Here is a 22,180-nt window from a genome sequence, read left to right as displayed (position 1 = left end):
GAAAATAATCATGTTTATGAATAACAATAACACATCCAGTGTCCCAGCTGTGCCCTGTGAATTAACACCTATCTCTGTTGACAAAAACCCAGCAATGCAACACAGAAGTTGTAAATAAATATAACACCTTTCATGCCCTATCATGTCCAAGTCAGCATTCCTTATAGTAGTAAATTTTACCTTGGAAGATAGTTTTGCTGCTCTGATTATTGTCCCCCCACCCCTCATGGTATTCTATTTCCATTTGTATGATTTTTTTTGTATTTGATATCTCAATCTTTTACTAATTCAGAGCTCTGCTGCATTCTCTGTAGCCCTCTTTGTTTTAACTTGGAACCTATCACAGTTATTCAATTTATGTCAGGTTATTTCTTTTAATTTTCTCTTTCATCTCATCTCTTTCTCATTTCTCTTCTTCCTCTTGTCTTTTTTCTTTGCCTTTATTTCGAATATGATGTTTTTACTTTATTTACCTACTTTTCATTTCTTTCTATGTTAGTGTGTCTTCACAGTGAAAGAAGTTGTTTTTCTTGCATATATCCTATATTAACAAGCGTCATCCATCTAAGATAATGTTGTTGGCCTTTCCAGATTCACAGGCAATGAAAAGTAACAGCCATACGCAGGGAAGTTCAGGCAAAGGACCTGGCACAAACAAACCTTATACATGATAAAAAGCGAGTCTTTAATGTCCAAGCAAGACACTTATTGATTATGTTTTGAGTTCTTCACACAACGGCATAGCATTTGGCAGAATATAGGTGCCTTGCAAGACTGAAAGAGTATGCTTTGAACTAAAGCTTGTGATAACTATACATGTACTGATACGCAGGCAATACTGCTGCACCTTAGAATTTAATTTTAAGGTCCATGTATTTGCCATCAGAGGTTAAGCGTACCTGAATCTTAAACATTTGGCAAGGTACACAGCTTAAGCCATCAAACTACTTAAAATTCTGTCTCCTTCCCCTGACAAAACATGGTGGGGAGAAGGGGGGTGTAGGATGGGACCAACAACAGGGGAATTATCAAATGTAGTGGTTTGAACACTATGGCGCTTACCTGCTTTTCACAGGTATAGCCAACACATAGCTTGTTTTGAATGCTGCACAGTACATATTCTTAAACACCACAAAGAACCTGGACAGACAACATCAAGTGCTAGTATCTACCCCTGCCAGTTAAAGCTCTCACCCAGATCAACTTCAAATCACATGCCAACTCTCAGTGCCATTAATTGGAGCTTTGAGGGAACTGTACCAGAAATAATGGCTGAATCTTCTCAAGAATAAGATGTTTAAAAAACAGCAACATTAGTGAAAAAAAAAGCCTCTAGGCTCCTTCCTTCTCATCCAGAGTACTCAGTTAGAATGGGGAAGCCACAAGGTCTGCTGCAGAGATTTGAATCTATCTCCTCTGTGACCACTCTAACTACCAGGACATAGGGTATCTTGTTCTGGGAACCTCTCAATCCATATCTTTAACCAGACCTGGTTTTTTTTAGGGGCAGAAAAAGCCCCTAAAGTTCCACTTTATGAGTACTGTGTCAGAGGCAATAGCAGCTATATGGCTGCATAACCCTTTTCCTTTCCTGCTTCTTCATCTTGATTTCCCTTCTTTCCTTCTTTCCCCTTCCATAAACTTAATTTTCTCTTCTCTGAAAGAACTGGATTTATTTAGTCAAGAATTCCATGTGCACAGCTGTTTCTGGACTTCTGATTGTGCTCACTACTCTATTCTAGGTTGGCTCACCCAGTAATTTCAGCAGTCAGCTAATAGAAAATTCCAGTTTGAGTTGTAAGACCTGGAACACAGGGCTCCTTCCCTAGCAAAGGTGTAGAGCCTTTTAATGTATAATTACCATCTGGACTTCACCGTGCTGTGATCTCATCCATCAAAAGTGTCTCTCAGTTTCTTTGTGTCAGTTCTACCTCGCCTTTCCTTAAATGTGTTTATCATCAAATCGTTATCATACCATAAGCATAAACAGAAGAAATAATAGCCTATTTGTATTCATTTATTTATTGATGGACTGTCATAACTCAGTTCTGAAGGAACTGAATTACATAAATATATACTGCAGATAGTAATATATATTATTGTATAGAAAATAATATATAAAAATAAACAAAAGCAGTCAGTTTGCTGCATATCCCATACATTCAGAGTATAAACACCACAATCTAACTCTGATAAGCAGAATGCAGGATATGTAATCACTACACAGTTAAAAAGTTGATTTATGAAAAAAAGGCAAAAACTTTTAAGAAAGTGGGCTTTTTAACTAATTTCCCATAAACAAAGTTAGTCAATAGCGTATTTTATTCAGATGGTTTATGTGTCTCAAATTCTGCTGTGTTAAATCTCTGTCAAGACAGTGTAAGAATTTATTTTCTACAAGTATTTTGGAAAACTGTTGTAGATGTAGTATTGATCTCAGGAGAAAACTAAATAGCCTGCAAAACACCTATCAATATAATCTCTGTCAAACTTATCTTCATAGTTTATTTAACCACCTCTATATCTTTATTAGTATAATAAGGAAATTATTTATACTTTCACCATCAGTTTCATCTGCCAGCCAATCGGGGAATTTATTGCAAGTGGCTAATAAAAATAATCTCCATCTGGGTAATTCCCAAGGGTTGAGAAACATTGTCATTCTCACTTCCCAGAGAAAAACTTCTTGTCCAGAAGAGGTAATGGATTGTCTCCCATACTTTCACCTCTCTGAACTGTGGGGAAAGTGAAAAGTTTTAAGATCCTACAACACACAGATCTGCAATAGCCCAAAAGCCTTCAAACTGACATCCCCAACAATCCCTTACCTGCAGTGCTTCTGGAGGAGCTGCACTACAGAGAGCTACTCAGATTCCCACTAACGCAAAAGCTGATGAGACAACACAGATTTCATATACAAGAGTAAGAAGGTGCAACACTTGTCACACTCACAGAGCTCAAACCATCCAGAGGTTCCAGTCCAACAGAGCAGGTGTGGAGCAAAGCACCAGTTAGTACAAGAAATAAGAGCAGGTCCAGGTCAGGACCAGCAAATTCTGGGATAATTGTACACTGGCATAGACTTTTTCCTCTGCATTGCTCTCATTGACTGCTTGGTGCAGCCCACTCCTTGATGATGTCTGTTTCCATGTCTGTCCTCTTTCTCATCTCTATCCCTGTCCACCTTAGTCCTTCACTCTCCTCTTTCTTTCAGTGTTTCTTTTTGTTTTCCATTTGGTTTATTCCCTTAAATAAGCTCACCCAAAAAGAAAAAAAAAACACTGACCTAATATAGACCTTACCTGCCATCACTTTTCCTTCTAAAATATTTCAACCCTTTACCAATCTATCTTGCCAAAATGCTCTATTAGGTATTAAGGGCTTAGAAGAGTGTTCTGCTGCTCAGTTAGGGATTAGCACCATCTTCTTCCCTGCTTCAGCCTCCCCAGTTGCTAGGGGAAGTTGCTAAAATACTCAATTCAGTAACAAGGAATCAGATCCCAAGAATAATATTCGGCCTATTTGGTGCATTCGTAAGTTCACTGTGACCCCATCTGGCATTAGTAAAATCATCAACAGCTACGGTTTCTGTCTCCATATAACCTTATTCAAAACTCAGTGGAATCAATGTAAAAGTTGATTGGCTTGGAACTAGACCTTAGAGTTTCAAGGATCAGACCATTGACATTATTATCATCACCCAATTTACATGCATGTTAATGTATCACAGGAAGTTAATTTCTAATGTATTATTAGATTAAAACATAAAAATTATCAGATAAATTGGTTTAAAATTGCATAAAGAAAAACATTTCCATTAAAAAATAATCTAACCTTCAGCAAAACAGAAGCAAGACAATAATGAATTATCCTTAGGGAACTGGCAATCCCATTCCTAATTCCATCCTGCCACTAAGTCTTCCACCAGTACTGATGTGATGCCCTGAGTACAACCAAACTAACTGTCTTTGTACAGAAGACTGTGTCTATTGTATTATTCTAAATTATGACCCTGAGAAAAAGGACAGTTCGTCTATCTACCTATGCAGCACGTCCCAGAATTATCTGGCAGAATCGGTAGCAGTGTTTTGAGCCTTGTTGATGCTTATAAATACTCCTACTTCTCCAATATTGCTGTGATCCTCTCCCTTCGGAAAGAAGCACAGAAAGAAAAGTAGTGCCATAATTATTAGAATATCATGATCCCTTTGGGAATGACATTTTGTTAGCCATACACAAATAGCATCTGATCCTGTAGGAGTAAACTGTAGTCATCCCACAATGGCAATTAAATCGAAATATCATTTTATTGATCTCACAATATAGTGCTTCTCAGCTGCTTAATAAAATTGGAATCATTAATAAAAGTAAATGCTGTGCTCTTCCAGTGAGTATATCGCAATAAGAAGTGTGCTATATGAGCCAATTTGCTCCTGAACTGATTCACAGAGATGACATTTCTGCAAAGAGGCTTTTTAAATTAAAAAAAAAAAAAGCACTTAAATTATAATTTGGTTTGACATGTATTTTTAATATTGGAACTTCATGATTTATTTGTGTTATAAAATGCTTTTCACTTTATTCATTTGTTTATTTTGCAGAGTGCATCTAACTTGGGTAAAAATACAACCAAAGCTGAGAGTGCATGGCTGTTCAGAATATGGTATGGCTTTGATCACAAGTATCCTTTTCTGTTATAACCCATAGATGAAAGTTGCCCTACAACTGGCACCTTCAAAAATATTTACAAATTCAAAAATTATTATACTTCTAAAAAAAAAAAACCAACCTAAACATATTAAAAGAAATTGCATTTTCGTAAGGGGAAGAAATCTTGAAAGTTCAAAGAAACAGAAGGTCTAGAGAAGCAGGACAGTGCAGTTGTAGTACATTCCTGATTGAGGCTATGAGGAGTGAGAACAAGTTAAGCAGCTCTGCCCTACACTAATATATAGTCAATAGGTTTAAATAAATTAACCTTTTTAAATTCCAGGATAAAACTAATCCAGTTATTAATCAGATACGCTATAAATTCTGTGTCTGGGAAACCAGAAGGCAGGAGACTGAAGCAGCCCAATGGCTGCTGCCTGCCTACATATTCACAAAGCAGCAGCTTCCCAAGAGAAAGTAAAAATAAGACCATGCTGGTTTACCCATACCTCTTACTAATGGAGAAAGATGTACCTATTGCGAAGACATAGCTCCCAGGACTTCCCTGAAACTCATACTTCCCCAATTCCTGAGCGTTTGTGCTTCTATTCACATTCCTACCGAGGCAACTCTCACATCTACATCCTCCCAAAGCCAAGGGCCAGCATACACTCTTTGACACTCACACTGTCACAAATGCCTCTGCAAAGATGGTAAAAGCTACCATTGTAATTTATTGTCATTTTAAGCTGGCTCTGGAAAGGCTTTGCGTAGCTGTCAGCGAGATCCCACAATCATGCCCTAAGCCTTTAACAGATATACGATGAATATAAGGAAAAACCCATCTGCTGCTTTCTGTGCATACTGGCTCAGGAGCTAAACAGGCAAAGCTCTACCAGTAGTCTCCATTATTCCATAGCACATCTATTGGTCCATTACCCTGCACTACTGAGTAGAGATTAATGTTCAGGCTACATGTATGTTTTTCTGATAGTAGCTGCAGCAAACTAGGATGAAATAACTCAGCTGATAAAATGTAACTCTTTGGGAATACAGCTTCCTTAGAGAGTTCAAGCGAAGTTATCCTTCAAAGAGACTTTTGATGGAGAAAACATCTTTTTGGTTAAAAATGAATGTATTGCCCTATTTTATCTACCAGAGCAGTTTTAAGGGCCAAAAAGCACTTAGCATTAAAATGTTTCCCTAGGATAATTCTTCAAGAATACTTAGAAATAGTAGGTGAATGCTGTATAGAGGGGGGAAATATGTTTAAATGTTAATGCTGAGTACCAGCATAACTGGCTTTAACTACTACCCTGTCCCACTTCTTTCACAGAAGGAATAGGCTGTGGTTGTGGTATATCTTAGAAACTTAAGTCAGAAGGAACAGATGAACAAGGGGGAAAAAGAATGCTCTGAAGGAAAAAAAAAAAAAAAAGAGAGAGAGAAAGCAAGAAAATGTGGAGGGCAGGAACAGGACAGAGGCATGAGTATAAAAAAAAAAACATGAAAGGAACAAGAAGGGTAGAGCTAGAAAACAAGGGACAGAGGCAGAAGAGAAAGAGAAATCAATATGAAAGAGTCTGACAACAGTAAATGCAAAATGAAAGAACTGTAGAAGGCACCAGAAGCACCACTTCTCAGAGATTATCTCTGTGGTAGACATCTTAAATATGGGGGTCTGACACTTTATTCTAGAAAGTCTACTTTCCATGGATTTTGCATTTCAAGAAAATATTTTAAATTATTTAAAATATTCTTTAAAAGAACAAATTTATTAATAAGGGTCAATCTCTCTTCAAGCTATCATATTCTTTCTTTAGAATTCAGATTTCCAGAGATTATAGCCCTGCCATTATCCTAAAATATATTTTTATTACAAATAATGCTTCTACATTTTACTAATCCTGAAAATGTATGCCCATATACCTGCACAGAATAATGGTTCAACCCACTAATGCTGTGACTCACAGCTCTGAGCATTTCTTTGGTATGACTATTTCTGAAAGACATGCTTTTCAGGGAGAGAGAAATTATCCACCCAAACTTTCTTTTGCCTTTCCCTGCCTAATGCTACAAAGCTGTGCTGCTAAATTTAGAAGAAATTGTCATGTAGCACAGTATTCGGGCCCAATGCAAGATTGCATAGACAATTATGATAAAGTTTTCGAAGAAAAGATACAGCAAAATAATAATCTATCTTGTTATATACTTTGAAAGCATACAAGACTGACATTTCTATAGTTTGACATTTGCTCTTAGGCATGAACACAAATCTACCCACTCTTCTGGCAATAACATCTCTTATACCTATTTATTTCACAAGGGAAAAGCAAGAGGGAGGAAATATCAACTGAGGAAATCAAAAAGTTGTGCTGTTCCTTGCTGTCCTTGTGAATGATTTCCACTTAGTTCGGTGGTCTTAAGGAATGGCAATGTGCCACGCTATGGTAGAACTACACCAAAAAAAAAAAAAAACCCAACCCTGAAATTCTGTTTGAGAATCGAGTTTTATTTTTATTCTGAAAGAAACACTAGGAGCCTGATCCAGAGCCAGCTGGGTTCAATAAGGGTTGTTTTCTTTAAGCAAGTATCTTTGAATCAGGTATTGACACCTAAGAAAAACATACCATTCTCTAAAATCTAGGCTAAGAAATGTTAATAGTGGAATAATAAAAATGAAGAACAGATCATTTAAGTACTTAGAGGTATCGTCTTGGATTTTCATCTCAATAATTTAGACAAGAAAAATGCAAAATAAAATACTTGGTATCTGACAGTGGATAAATTCCAGTGCATTTATTTGAACTTCTTTGTTTTTACAGCTTACAATGCATTACCATTTGAAGCTGTAATAACCTACTTAAGGCTAGTGGAAAAGTGAGGGAGTAAACAAAAGTATTTGAAGAATTTATCAGGGAAAAAAACATCGATATCTATAATCCTGCACTATATACATGGCTTTATTTTGTTGTTTGTGTTTTTTCGAGGCAGATGTAGCCAAGTTTAGCTAACAAATGAGTAAGTAGGTGGAAGTTTCATCCTGCAAGGGCAAGAACCTCTGTATATAAGGGCAGAGCACAAACAAGTGGTCAGCACAGTTGTCCCATTACAGAGGATCCCACAATAAAATTATAACTTTGCTCCCAGCTAGCAGAAATTTGCTTTTAACTCTTCTCAGTCCCAAACTTCTTTACTTGCTTGCTCCAAATAAATACCACTGGCTTTTGCCTGCCTGGTCCCAAGACATCATGTACCTGACAGGAGATAGAATTCCTTCTCTACACAGGCCTGTATTCCCAGTTACAAACTACTGCTAAAAATGAAGGTTAAATTAATATAATGTGTCTTGCAAAAAACATTCACCTGTTTTTGCACCTACTGTAGACTAAACTCCTGCAATCATTTCTGGTTTAACATAATTTTATACAAAGCTTTTGTCCACTAAGCCTTCTTTCTCTATGTTCATATAATTCTCACTTCCTCATGTGGGGGCATTTTTGCTCTCGCTGGCTGTTGTGTAGCATCAGTCAGGAGGATGACTACAACTGTTCTCCTGGCTTCTCATGCTGTATACTGAGAGGAGAAGGAAGGATTTGGGATTGCTGCACTAAAACACAGAAATGTAAAAATGACTGAAAGCGAAGACAAAAAAAGAGAGCATAATGTATGTGCTGAGATGTTTCCATCCCTAAATGCTCACCGTCTTCATAAGGAGAAGCCTACATTATGTTGCAGGATATGTACTTTAATAGCACACACTGAAACTTGCATTGAGAAAAAGAAATAGTTTTTGCGTAACAGGAAAAGGTATGCAAGATTACAGTAGAAGAAAGCAAGAAGGGAAAGAAGAGGGACAAAGACTTCAAATGCACGGTAAGTTTCTTTGAATACTTAACAAGTGTTAAATTGCAAGACACAGGCCTTGGGCCCACCTGCAGCCAAGTCCAATCATTTTTTTTCTGACAACGGGGTGAGGATGAGATTGTGTGCGATGTGGTCCTCCAAGACTAAACAACGTGACCAGAGCACTACTGCTGCCTATCTGTGGCACACATGAGGGGTGAGAGGGAGCACAAGAGAGACGAAAATTGTTGTCAACTGGCTACTATGGGTATTATAACTATTGCAATGACAGGCCTAGAGCATCCCTGATACTGCTCCAAGCTACCAAATAGCAATGTAGCTGTCTGACTTGCACAGCACTTTGCTTTTCGAGCTGCTCACATGCACACTGCCACAAATAGAGTAGGAGGAGGAGAGCTTTCTCCTTCTTTGCAGATTTCTTTTCAATCTGAGGATCTAACATGCAGTTACACTGAATAGAAGCTGGAGTCTGGGACAGAGTGAGCCAATTCTCCATAGAGCAACTTCTAAAAGTGTTTCTACTTGAACTGCAGTTATCCATCATTCAGATGCATTCTTTTCAGTTTAAAAAAAGGTTCTTTTTGTCCTTTGCACTTACCTGAAATCCCTCAGCCAAAAGGAATTGTATTATTTGTAGACTTCAAAAGTTTATTCTCCTTAACTTATCAGGGCACCTATCATTTTATGTCTCCTATGCTTTGTACGTGGATAAAACAGACATAATGGCTGCCTATGAACTAAGATAAGTACTATTCTGTGCCTGTGAGAAAATGGAAATGCTACTAAAAGCAAAAGCGCCTTCCAGGGTGAACTGACAATCAAAGAAAAATTCAGCATTCTGTGGTCTTCAGCTGAATTTTCCTTATGGGATGACTCTCCACTCTCATATCAGAGACAGACATCTTTGGAAGGAAAAGACAAGAGGCTGTAAGCGTGCCTGTGCACACCATTTTCTTTTACCTGCTGGATAATGAAAGCATTCTTAATTACTAACATTCTGCGTTGGTGACAAATATTCTGACTTCAGTGACAACAGCAGAATAGCACATGGTGTCCTAGTTTTGGACCAGAACCTCGCTTTGCTAGACAGTTTTCAAAAAGAGAATAGACAATCTTGTCTCAGAGAGACTTCAGTCTAATTATGAATGAAAGAAGCATCAGCTAATATGTAAGCAAATTCAGGTGGCACACAGAAACGGTAATGTGGAATTGGCTAGCAGGAAGTGTAAACCTCATAGCACAGATATGCCAATAGAGCTCAAGAGTTGGTTTTGCAGGTGTTACAAGCAGATCATAAAAGCTGAGGGGAAAGCACAAATCCTAGTAAATGGATTGTAGTGGATATCATAACATGAACGTGATGCAAGAACAGCTGACTATATCATGAGGCTTTCTCAAGCACTGCAAACTGCAGCAGGACAGGGTCTCCAGAAGGTGTTTTAACATTAGCAATAATTGCTTGAACTCATTTCAAAACTCATTCCAACAACACATTTTCAAGCACGTGATCTCGAAAAACTCATTGTTGTTTTTACAGCACAGATAATCAGTATATCTGATTTGGTGCTATTTCCTGACCCTTTCCAAGGACGTAAGATTGTTGAAACTCTGCAAATTAACCTAATAAATAAACATGGCTAATGATTAACCAGAATAATAAGTGACCTCGGTTTGTCCTCCATTCACAGAAAGAAACCTGGATAAATAATTCTTAAACAATTCCACACTGAATATGCAAGTAAAATCATTCTCATTTGTAAAGTTTCTCTCATGTCAATTCTTTGAAAACCTCTTTCATGTCCAGGTATTTTTAGAAGAAAACATTATTAAACATGATTTGACTACTAAGTGTGAACATAGTTAAATACAAAGTGTTAAACAAAAAATTGCTGTTTCTTTTTACAGTATTTGATATGTTCTCCTTTTCACACTTCCATTGCATAGAGACACATGTAAAGATTATTTGTGATTGTTTTTTGTTATTTTTATTGCAAAATATAAGTCTTTGAACCCACCCTTTCCCCACCATGATCCTGAAGGAAGGAGGGAGCTGCAGGAATTTTAGTTCTACAAAATACAATCAAAAGGAGATAAGGTTTGACATTTTTGCTATTTAGTTTTTTAGTCCTGATGCTAAGATTAAATACATTGCAGAAAGGTCTATTTACATGTTTAAAATTGAAAAAAGAGGGGCAAAAAAAAATTTAGTTAGGGAGAAAAGGAACTGACAAGGGAAGACAATAGAAAGATCAGATTCTTTTTCATAGTCTAATTTTAGCTCTTATATAAAATACAAAAACTAAGTCATTCTGGAAGAGGACTTTTTTTTTTTTTGCCAAAGGTTTTTACTTTGCTGGTAGCAAAGCCATTATATCAAATGTCTTGATTTCTTTAAAGCCTTCATAGTAGTATGCAGTGCTTTTGCCTTTAAGGGAAGAAATAGGGAGATACGTGGGGGAAATTTTGTGAGATTTCAAAAAAATCAATGTTCAAAATAATAGTTAAACAGTGCAGGCATGGGACAAGTGGAGAAGGAGACCATGTCATTATTGCAATCTGAGAAAAAGGGAAGCGCTTTAATGTGAAAAGAGATTCACAATAAAGTCAAAGAAAAAAATCGTTTTGTAAGCTGTTATCGAATACTTGTTGTCATCCATCGGAGACATGCTGGGCCAGGTTCTATTTTCTGTTCTTTGCATCAAATGGTCATTGATTTTTGTAAGAGTTTTGCATGGTCTCTAAGGCAGAGCCTGGCCTACAGCTTATTCTAGACAACTTGGTATATAATCACCAGCTTTTCTATTTAACGTCCTAGCTTATTTGATGTAGTATACCTTTTGTTTGTGCTGTTCATGGGGTTCTCTCAATTTCTGATAACAAGTACGACAACTTAATATAAAGATTATTTCACAGAACTCAGTGGCCCCACATAAATGCATGGGGTTTTATGCAACTCTCACTTTCTTTCATGTAAAAAATATATTAAAATGCATTAATATCTGCAATAGCTAGAAACTATAGAAACTTCAATCCTCATCCCACAAGGAGTTCTAAAATTTAAAAATAAAGTTTTTCATAGAAGAAATATAACATTTTAATCTTTCCAGTATAAAACAACTCCAAAGCTAATTTTAAAAGTCAAAGCTTTTTTTTTTTTGTAAGTATTTCTGAAATGTTTCTGAGGCTCATCAGCTGCATAGGAGTCTGCAGCCCAACAAGTAGGTTAGAAAATTGAAAAAAGGTAAAAAAGTAGAATTGGAGCCTCTGGAGCCCTAAGAAATCTGGCTTTTCTAGGTGTCTCAGCAGAGGCTGTTAATGTGCCAGAGCCAGGGGAGTAAAGGGGAAGGAGGCAGGAAACAGGTAAAGCAAAATTTTGACTGGGTACTAATTTCCATCAGTATGTTTTAGTGGCTGGCATTAAAGCAGCGCCTTTCTCAGCAAAGCACCACTACGGGCTTCATGCCTGCCTGTGAGTGGTCAGTCCCCCTGACCTAAGGAACCTTTGCACTACACCCAAGAGCTGAAATATCTGAGCCATTCCTCCCAGATTTACACCAAGGGCCATTTCTGAAGGTATTTAGCAGACCAGTGGATGCTTACAAGTCCCACCAAGAGCACGTAGCACTTCATACAACCAGAACCTCAGTCAGACAATCAAGCTTACAGAACTGTTTTCGTTTTTTCTCTTAATGTTATTTTCAGCTGTGTGAAGGCACCACATACAGCTGTAGCATGTTAAAACTAGACAGCGTCAAGATTTACACTTCAGCATAAAAGAAATTCAGCACGTATGCTACCAAGACAGAACTAAGTACAGAGGATTCCTCTTATAGGCGTATTTTATACAGAGGCGCTATATTAATAACTATTGTCCAAGAGCCAAATGTTCCTGCACGAACAAAAGGTACAACTAGAAAAATTGCTACATTTAAAAAAACACCATCCAGTTCTGCAGCTTACTTCTGCCTGCATAGCTATGTGCTACATTACCTTTCAAATCAAAATACAGAACTTAAAGGAGTTATCTAAAGCCTAGTGAAGCAAATGGACTCGCAGTTTATTGACCTCAACAAATTATAGGTCAAGTCATCTTAGTAGCTGATTTCACTGCTAAGTATTAACAATGTATGACAATTTTATTTTGCTTTATTTTTTCGTCCCCTTCTCACTTTATTATTACAGCATACTGTAGTCTGAACATACAAAGAAGCAGAAGCTTAGACTTGTATTAGTCCACTCAAGCATGAAATTATAGTTTGTTGGCTGACAATACTTAACAGCACCCAGGAGACCTAAATATGATATAAGAGTATCAGAAAATTATAACATAGATTTAATCAAGCATAACTTAAAACCTTCTTTCAAGTCTCTTATTATTTCATTTACAGCCCTGTGTGTGCAAAAAGTTACTTTGCATTACATCTAAAGTGTTTTTAAATGTTCTTCTGCATGTGTATCTTTCACTGTTGCCTTTCCAGTCACTTAGCACATATCAGAATGCTTGGATGCGCATGCAGCACATGCTGCATATGTAATGCCATCTATAAATGGCACTTCTTCTACAGCGGCAATTGTCACAGCAAGATATTGCTAATTATAACATCACCTAAGCAAGAAATTGGTAATACTTCCTAGTAAGGGTCTGTTATTAATGTTAAATTACAGTGGTATTCCTGTAAAAGCTGTGAGACTAAAGGAATTCAGTATGATTAAGGTTATTAAGAGGAATGCCAAAGGGCACATTAATGATTTTCCATTAGAAAGTATTCTTGAATTGAACTCTTTTACAGAAAGCTAATATCTGGATGCAAACCCTTAAAGTCACTGACACGTTCCAGTGCCTTCAGTGGTTGTGGATGAGGCCTTCAGTACAGGTCTTATTTGGAAGCTTAGTCTGTGTATTGGCATTCTTCCCATTTTAGGTGGCTGCTCTGGAAAAAGCACTGTTAGTATCCTTAGTTTGTGTTGGCTACGGTAGTTTTGAGTTGAGTTAAACTGCTTTAGCACGCTCTAACACAGAGCCACCAATAAGGCTGAGGCAAACATGCAAAGGTGTGAGGGGGGGAAAAAAATTTGTTTCCCTCTAATTTTAAGAACACTCTGGCAATCAGTGATTCAAAATAATGCAATTCTTGACAGCAGAGAAACTCAAGAGCCGTTTTCTATTTCCTGATATTGAAATAGGTGCTAGAACACATGCATCATAACACATTCAAATATATTGTGAATCAGCCAATCTTAGTACCAGTTCTTAATTCAGCACTACTTCTAAAGGGGGTGCTAAGGGAAGGTGGAGAGAATATATCAGAAGAATGAAAATACTGATTTAGGGCTGACTACAAGTTTGCATGAGGTATTGCAGCAGATCATCACATCTTCTGACCTTGCTTTAACTATTGTTTGAGAACAGGAGAGTCCCAAACAGGGGAGACAAAGGCTGCCTTTCATCTTACGCTATGCTACAAGCTTCAAATACAATGGAAATCAGAGTATAGTGCCCATAGGAACACAGTCTCTTAATTTAGATGCCTAAAAAAATCAGCTGAGCACTTCTGAAAAGTCAAGGCTGTGGCCTTTTATTTTTCATAAATGTAGACCTAGAACTCAGGAACCTCTTGATTTCTGTAGATTCAAGTTATCCTAGAAGAGTTTTTTTTTTCTGTAAAGTTAGCACCATTCCTTCCAGCTGAACATGGTTGTGGGTTTCTAAGTGAAGGCTATTTGATAGAACTCATCATCCTGACCTTCTTTGCACAGTATGGTCTACTTATTTACTCATAGTAAATATGGCATTCAAATTTATATAATGTTCTCCTACAGGCCCAGAAGCTGAAAAAATTTTGGTGACAGTATTTTTAGAACTTTATCAGTACGCATCTGTTACTCTCCATTCTTAGTGACAAAGGGGCATAGGAAGATATTATGACTTAGAGGGTTTGGTCTGTGACAGAATGGGACAGCACAATTATTTTATGAACTTTGTTATTTCTACTTCTAGAAAAAGGACCCATTCCTCAAAGTGAACAGTAGAGGAATAGGTGGGAGCACAGAACATTTTCAGTTGCTTCCTTTGCAGCTTGGTCACAATTGGTCATATAGCTGTGCAGAGGGAGAATAATTATGATAGATTGCAAAATAATAACTTTGACCAAATGTATATAGCTTACCTAAAAGATCATGAGAATAATACCAAAATGTTGTGGGTTCGATGTCCTGGAGCTACTATTTCAAAAAGCAAGAAATACTGTCATGGAAGGTTAGGAAATGTGTACTTAATTACATAAAGGAATATAATAAGTATTTTGGTCTGATGATTTTGGTCATTTTTTTTTTTAACTTCTGCTATTATACCTGATGAAAAAAGTTGTAATCTGTTAAATATTTTTCTAAAAATTATTGCAAAGAATGTATTCTTTATGCAGACCAATTTTACAGACTTTTTTTTTTTTTTGGTCGTCCATGTAATTATGTACTGAGAACATAGTTATGCTCTGAATAGTAAAATCTCAAATTCTACAAAGTTCCTAGCCAGTACTGATGGACTTTGAGAGTTTTGCTGTCTGTTCATTAGAAATTTATAGGCGGTGTTTTATTCAATCTGGAAAAAGCAACCAGGTGATTTTCTGAACTGATTCTTTACCACATTATGGTGCTTTAAATATTTAATTTTGTATGCAGAAGTAGAGAAAAACAGTTGAAAAATGAAGCAATTCTCTACACTTTTTGAAATATGAAATTTCTTAAAATAACCCACTGACATTGACCATAATCTTGACATTTTAAACAGTAAATTGTTGTTTATTATATCCTCATCATTAGCCAAACTTCTGCTCAGTACCATTTTAAAGAATAGAAAAAGGAAAGTCCCAGCTTTGCAACATCTATAAGTAGTTCAAGGAGAGATTCCTTCCTTGTTTCATTTTGTGTTTGTTACACCACTAAGAACCTGTGGTCTAAATTTAGAGATGATATGAACTGCAATTGTTACACTGGTATAATATCATTAACTTGAGCACAGTCTATTAGTCTTAGTTTACAAAAGTACAAGAGACGCTATCAATGCATACAACCTTCAAGCATTTCATTATACATGACTTTGGTTTCAGTGTCTTGAGTCTCAGTTACACTAGGTAAAAAGAAAGTATCCCTATTCATGTCCACTGTTCCTCCAAACTAGTTGGAAAGAAACTCCCTCCATTCTACATTGATTTAAGTAGGATACCTTAAGAAGAAAGTAAGGGAAAGTATCCTACATAGTCTTGGTCATGAACCTGCTTATGCTTTCTCATTCTCCAGTGACCAGCCATCAGGTGCGAAACAGGGAGCACGACCCTAGAGTACGGAAACCTGATTTACACTTTAACTGTTGACAGAACACCTAAAACCAGTTTGAGGAATTTTGAACACTAATGATAAGCCCTAATATTTTCAATGTGATTAAGATAAGAAGTGATAGACCCTTCTTTAATGGGGAATCACAGAAATGGGTTTTACTCATAAAAAGCCCAGTATGATTTATTCAAAGGTTGAGTCCTCATTAAAGATACAGAACAGTGCATGTCACAAATGGTTAAGGCTTTGAAATTCTTTGTGGATTATTCACTGAAATTTGCATTGCTACACAGCACAAACTATTTTTGGATTCTGCATAAATAGAATATCTAATATAAAATTACATTATAATGAAATATGCAATAATGCAAGTACGCATAAAGTGCTTTTCATGTACTTCAGGCATCCAAAAGTTTCAAATGCATAAAATATGATTACACTTGCTGCACAAATGACGGCTTATCAGGTTCATTCACATTTAATTAAAACTCAGATGTAAAAAATACATATATACGGTCTGCTAAGACAGCGTTAAACTGCTGTGGATAATTTGTATCATGGCAAATATCAGTGGGAACTGGAGTGAATAAAGATGTGGTTGGTCTTCAGGGCTTGGTCCTTCTAGCTAAACTACAGAATTATACTTTTTGTTATGCAGAAAATGCTGTTTGTTAATGATCCATGAAAATGCAGATAAAGGAACTCTGGATCTGATTGTTCCACAGGTTGCTACACAAATTTAAAGCAGCAATAGAGAGCTACAGTTTTTATGTTTAATTATCTGTGATACTCAATTCAATAATACCTTAAATCTTAAAATATAAGGAAAGAATGAAATAATATGAAAAAATATAAGTATTTTACTATATATTTGTATAATAATACCCATAATAATACATAATATAGATGTACTTTACAATATTTTATAAGAATATGGACTACGTGCACATGTAGTCCACATTGAATACAATATTTTTCAACTATCGTTTCCCCCACTTTCATTCTCACTTAGACAATGGTGCAGTCTCAGTAGCAGGATTCGAAAGGGAAAGCATGGCCTCAACACAGACCAGTCTCTATCTTGCCTGCTAGGACATTCTTTCAGGAAATAGAAACAGTTGATTCAAACCCTCTTAGGCTGAGGAACCAAAAGTCCCGATCTTCCATCTCCCCAGTCAGTGCTTTAACACCTAGGCTATTATGTAAAAGATGGCCAGTAACTCACCTGGCAGCTGAGATTTTTTGGTTGAGTTCACTACTGTCTCAATGAGTTAGGGGTGGTACAAGGACGCCTAACTTACCATGTCACTCTAGGAAATAAGGCTGAAATGAAATACCTCCACAACCCTGTCCAAGTTACAGCGATACTAAGGTGTCTACCTCTTTGATGCCTCTCTTCTCCGCCCAGGTTGCTTCTTAGCATGCATAGGGATATGATTAGGAACCTAAGGAGATTTGTGGCTAATAAAGGAGGTGACTTGTGGTTTATTCTTAACAGTGTAAAATGCCAACTCTGCTCATTTTATTGGACTGTGCATCTTCACCAATATTTCCCAGAACATAAGGGATAGCTGAAAATTACATTTTTATTTAACTTCTTATATAGTAATAAATATATCTCTATAAGGTTTTGCTTTAGGCTCTGTTGCTATGATTCAACAGGAATGGTGGTGTGTTTACTTTTGCATACAGAAGAGCTAGATTCTTTTTTTAAGCATAAATAAATGGATGCTTGCATTACAGTTGCAACTACAAAATAAGCATTATGTCTCGAACTGCTTTTTCAGTCTTCCTCTGTCTACATATCCACCCTTTGTACAGCACGGAACATTAGTCTTTTACTTGTTCCAATAATGACAGATTTACAAAGTTTTTCTAACAGTAGATACATCTGATCAAAATAAACACCTCCTGGGCCAAACCTTACCACACTCAGTCCAGACACATAGCAGTTCTTCCGAGAGTGCACAACACCCCTTCATCACACAGTGGGGTTTACAGTAATATCCTTACTGAGTTGGTCAGATCAAACCTGGCACAAGGCATAAAGGAAGTTTGGGATGTGATTTCATGCACAGAGTGGCAGGTGAGTCAATGCAAATGAGAAAAAATGGCTACACATTCACTAGCAAGCAGGCATATGATTGCTTTGCCTCCACGTGCGAGATAAGTGCAATCTGAAAGCTACACTGCACAGGAGAGCAGTGCCAAGCTGGAGCTTCTATCTCCTGAGTGCACGTGACAGGAAAAGACCGAGTGGGTATGCTACGAAATACAACTAGGAAGCTGTAGCAAACAGCCATGGATCAGATCAGGTAGGAAGGTCAGGGCAAATGCATCACAAATGCTTTCCCAGGAGTTCCTCACCTGGGACCCACTCCCATAACCCTTCCCCGAAAAGTGTGCAGTTCCATAGGGTGGTCAGGGGAGTTCCTGTGGCAGAAGGCTCAGCAAGACCTCGCCCCCAAAACCTCCCTCTCCACAGCTGGGGAGATACGCTATGGGCTTGTCACTACAGAGAGATATTTTCTACTCAAACTTTCAGAGGTAAATAAAAGAAAATTCAGATTCTGTAGAGCAGTTCATCAGCTGCAAAGCAAATAGCTATGACTCAGTTTATCACAAACAATAACAGAACAGGAATTAACATTAACAAGCTAATGCTTCATCTGATTGTGAAGGTTTTTTTAATCTTGTTTCTAATTAATTTTGACAGATAGAATTAAAATGCTTATTTGCTTTGCATTTGATGTGCATGGGACCCTTCCTGACTTCCTCTCAGATGATTATATGCTGTCAGCACCAGCCTTTGTGAGCCCTTTTTCTTTTGGACACTGGAGAAGAGGATAAGAGAACTAAGTCCTGATTTCCATTTATTAAATATTCTTCATCTATTAAAAGGCTTCTATTTTTCAGCAAGGTTTTCCTGCTTTTTATTTTGTTTTACTTTTAATTTTTCAGATGTAAAAATTTTACTTTAACTTGGATATTAATCCATGAGCTCTCATTTTGACTGGCGAGCCCCCTCACTATATTCTGTTTTAAAAGCCTTCTGGTGTTAGTTCCAGCTGAAGTACCAGAGGAACAGGCCTCTTATCCTTCCTCTGCACTTTCTGTCAAAACACTTGCAAGAAACATTTTTGAGACATTTCAGCTGGAATTAACAAGAGAAGACTGATTTGGTAAGGTATGCGTTCCTTCTACTGACAGAGTCAAGGAGACAGGCTGCTTCAGGAGAGAAATGACTCTTCTTGCATTCTTTTCTCTTTCTGATGTATGAACAATTCTCATTATCATTAATTTGGATTCTAGTTGCTTACAGAGGTGGGTGTAAGCTCCTCAGCAATGAACATTTTTTAGAGCGACCGTGTGCAAAACCATAACTATCAAATAATACTGAAGACTAATTCTAAAGAGCTACAATCTATCACACACAGTCAGGAGATTATTGGATTCTTATGTTTCTGTACGCTATGTCTTAATACCTGCAGTTTTTATGACTGCTGCTAGAACGCACACATTTCGGGGAAATGGAAGCAAAAGAGGAGAGAGAAAAATCTTCTAGCAACAAATTTCACAGTAAATGAGAGAGCTTGGAAGGTTAGGGGATATAATGATTCTGCACAGAATTTCAGCTAGTCCCCTCAGACTATGCATTAATTACATTTTGTGTTATCTGAGCATAGAGGTGACTTCTTTTCTTTTTTCTGTGTTTATGCTGCCTATTTTATGTTTTATTTTAAAAGCTACTGTTACACAAATTGTTCTGAAAATAACGTACATGAAAAATATATAGATGAATTACATGCAAAAATAGCACACACATTCACTGCCATCTTGTATTAGTGTCAATAAAACAACAAACAACCCAATAAAAAAGTAAATCCAAAATAAGCCCCTTGGAATGAATGGAATTGATATGACTCCTGGCATAACTTAGCTCTTGCTCCAAGTGCTGAATCCAGCACAGATGGAGTCAGTTATTCTGCATTAGCACCACCATAACTGAGGACAGAATTTTTCTTGGCAATTCTTTCCTGTGGTTTCACTGGGTTGTGAAAACTGATGTAATGGTGGTACTAGGCAAGAACAGCCAGTCTTGAAGGGTGCTTGGTCCAGCACACACTGCAGTGTTTATCAGTAACTCTCACTAACTGGGAACAATAGTCAGGGTTACAGGTACCCTGTATGCTGGGAAGTGAAGGGGTAGATACCCGAGCTGTCTTGTATGCAAGATCTTGCTCGTCCTTCACACGCAGGTGTTGAAAAAAACTACTGATACATTTTGCCCCAGGACACAATAAAAATTATAGAAACTAAGCTTAAATGAGCTCTTCTGGCACCGAAATAACTAAGAATGATGTTTGCAGTCCATGCCTACTGAAGGCTGAGATTCTTTTCGACTGCCTGCTGTGAAAGCCAGAGTAAACACAAGCACAAGAGATCTGAAAGCACCAGGGCACCCAGCGTGCACTGCCATCCTTCCCTACAGCGTCACGCAGAGTAGGGGCACAACCTCACATGCGTCTTTTCACAGTGGAAGGACCATCTTCAAGATCTATAACCAAGTAGAGAGCTACATGATGCAAGATGCTCTCATAAGCGTACACTAAGTTTTTAAGCTAATGTTTATAGGTTATATATATTTAACACTATAAGTTATAGGGACAAGCAGAACAGAGAGCAGGCCACACATAGAGATCAGGCAGATATTAAGGAGAGAGACATTTCATCACTGTGCATGTAAAACACATGCAGTCAATGAAAAAGCAAGTTAAAACTTCACTCAGCTTCAGTATTCCCTTAAAATTCCTACGTTATTTAATAATATATCACAACAAAATCTAAGGCAAATTATTACTGATATATTGGGGGGGAGCAGCCTACATTCAAATCTGTATTTGTTCATTTATATTTGCTCTATTCACAGATATAATAGCATTTTAAAATAATATGACCCAACTCTCTGAAATACCAGACCATGCTAATTTACAGCAATTGGAAAGCTGAAGACGCTTATGGCTTCAAACTTAACCTGCAAATTACAAGCCAAGACCAACTAATGCAACAATACAAAGACAATGTGACATATTAACTGTGTGAAATGAGAACAGGCACCTCTCTGCAGGAGGTTAATTCTAGAGCCTTTCTATTGCAGTTTCTAAAGAAAGAGGACATTGGTCAGTTGGATGTAAAAACTGATCATGATTAGTAGATCTGCATAAAAGCCATCAATGATGGATCAAGCTTAAAAAAAAAAATCATTAACCATCACTTCACATTTTGTATCCTTCCCATGCTGGCATGTACAGAATTGAAGTTAACCTCTTCCAGTTCTCTCTCAGGTACTGAGGGTACTGGTTTGCTCTCCTGCTAAGGAATATATTTAACATTTCTCTTTGGCACACTTATTTCCCCACCGTGATTAATTTAAGATTAATCATCTAATGAGTTTGAGTATGTAGCCAAAATATATGTATCTTAACGTGTTCAAAATTTCCTTCAGTTCTAAGAGACTAGTTAGTGATATTTCTGCATTCGTCACAGCGCTAGCTTTTTCACTGGATAGCCAAATTCTTTCCAGGATTATTGCTTGAAAACGTATCTCCTTTCTTCCCTGATCATCTAATAAATCTTCAACTCTAATCACCATATGTTACTACCAGCACTACAGTTTTGTTTAAGTTCTTCACTGTTGCTCTGCACAGGGGTTTTGAGTTAGTGACTGTTAAGGAGTTAGCATTTAGGTTTTCCTTTCAAGCTCTTTGATCCTCAGGGAAGCACTGCATCACTACTGTTCTCCAGTTCTCGCTCCACTTATGTCAGTATCCAGTTGTGATTGTATAGTTTCCCTACCTACTTTTTTCTTTCATCTTCACCTGAGTCTGAAAGGGCCTTACATCTATAGCTCAGCTGAAGTTGAAATTTCCAATAGACCCTGGTGTTTCCATGTTAGAACTGTTATTTTCCTCATTGCTTTTTAATAGTTGGGTTGGGTTTTTTTAATCTTATTTTTAGGTGTTGGGTGGGTTGTTTTGGGTGGGTTTTGGTTGGTTGTTTTTTGTTGGGTTTTTTTTTTTTCCAAAACAAAGACTATGGTTACTGGTAAGTCATTCTGCTCAATATGCTATTGCATTTGGGATAGATGACCTGTTCAGCTAAATGCAAAAAAAAAAAAAAAAAAAAAGTAACAAAAGATCAGATGAGAACTTGATAATTTGTTTTGCTATCTCATAAGATCTAGGTTTCTTTGCGCGCATTTTAGTGAGGATGTGCACACCCTCAATCTTAGAGAATGCCTGTGACATTCTGAGGTAACTTTTATTGGTGG

General features: G+C 37.2%; 1 protein-coding gene across 1 annotated transcript in view; it reads left to right on the top strand.

Annotated features, from left to right (window-relative positions):
- SLC9A9 (solute carrier family 9, subfamily A (NHE9, cation proton antiporter 9), member 9) overlaps positions 1-22,180 on the top strand; it is a 205,700-nt gene that overhangs the window by 150,388 nt on the left and 33,132 nt on the right. Inside the window, exon 14 of the mRNA XM_009890107.1 lies at positions 4,602-4,681. Within this exon, the coding sequence (XP_009888409.1) occupies positions 4,602-4,681 (80 nt within the window). The remainder of the gene's footprint in view (positions 1-4,601; positions 4,682-22,180) is intronic.

Source organism: Charadrius vociferus, unplaced genomic scaffold (genome assembly GCF_000708025.1).
Source record: "Charadrius vociferus isolate BGI_N301 unplaced genomic scaffold, ASM70802v2 scaffold650, whole genome shotgun sequence".
Taxonomy (NCBI): domain Eukaryota; kingdom Metazoa; phylum Chordata; class Aves; order Charadriiformes; family Charadriidae; genus Charadrius; species Charadrius vociferus.
Note: the sequence above shows the minus strand (reverse complement) of the source record. Positions and strands in the feature narration are given on the sequence as shown.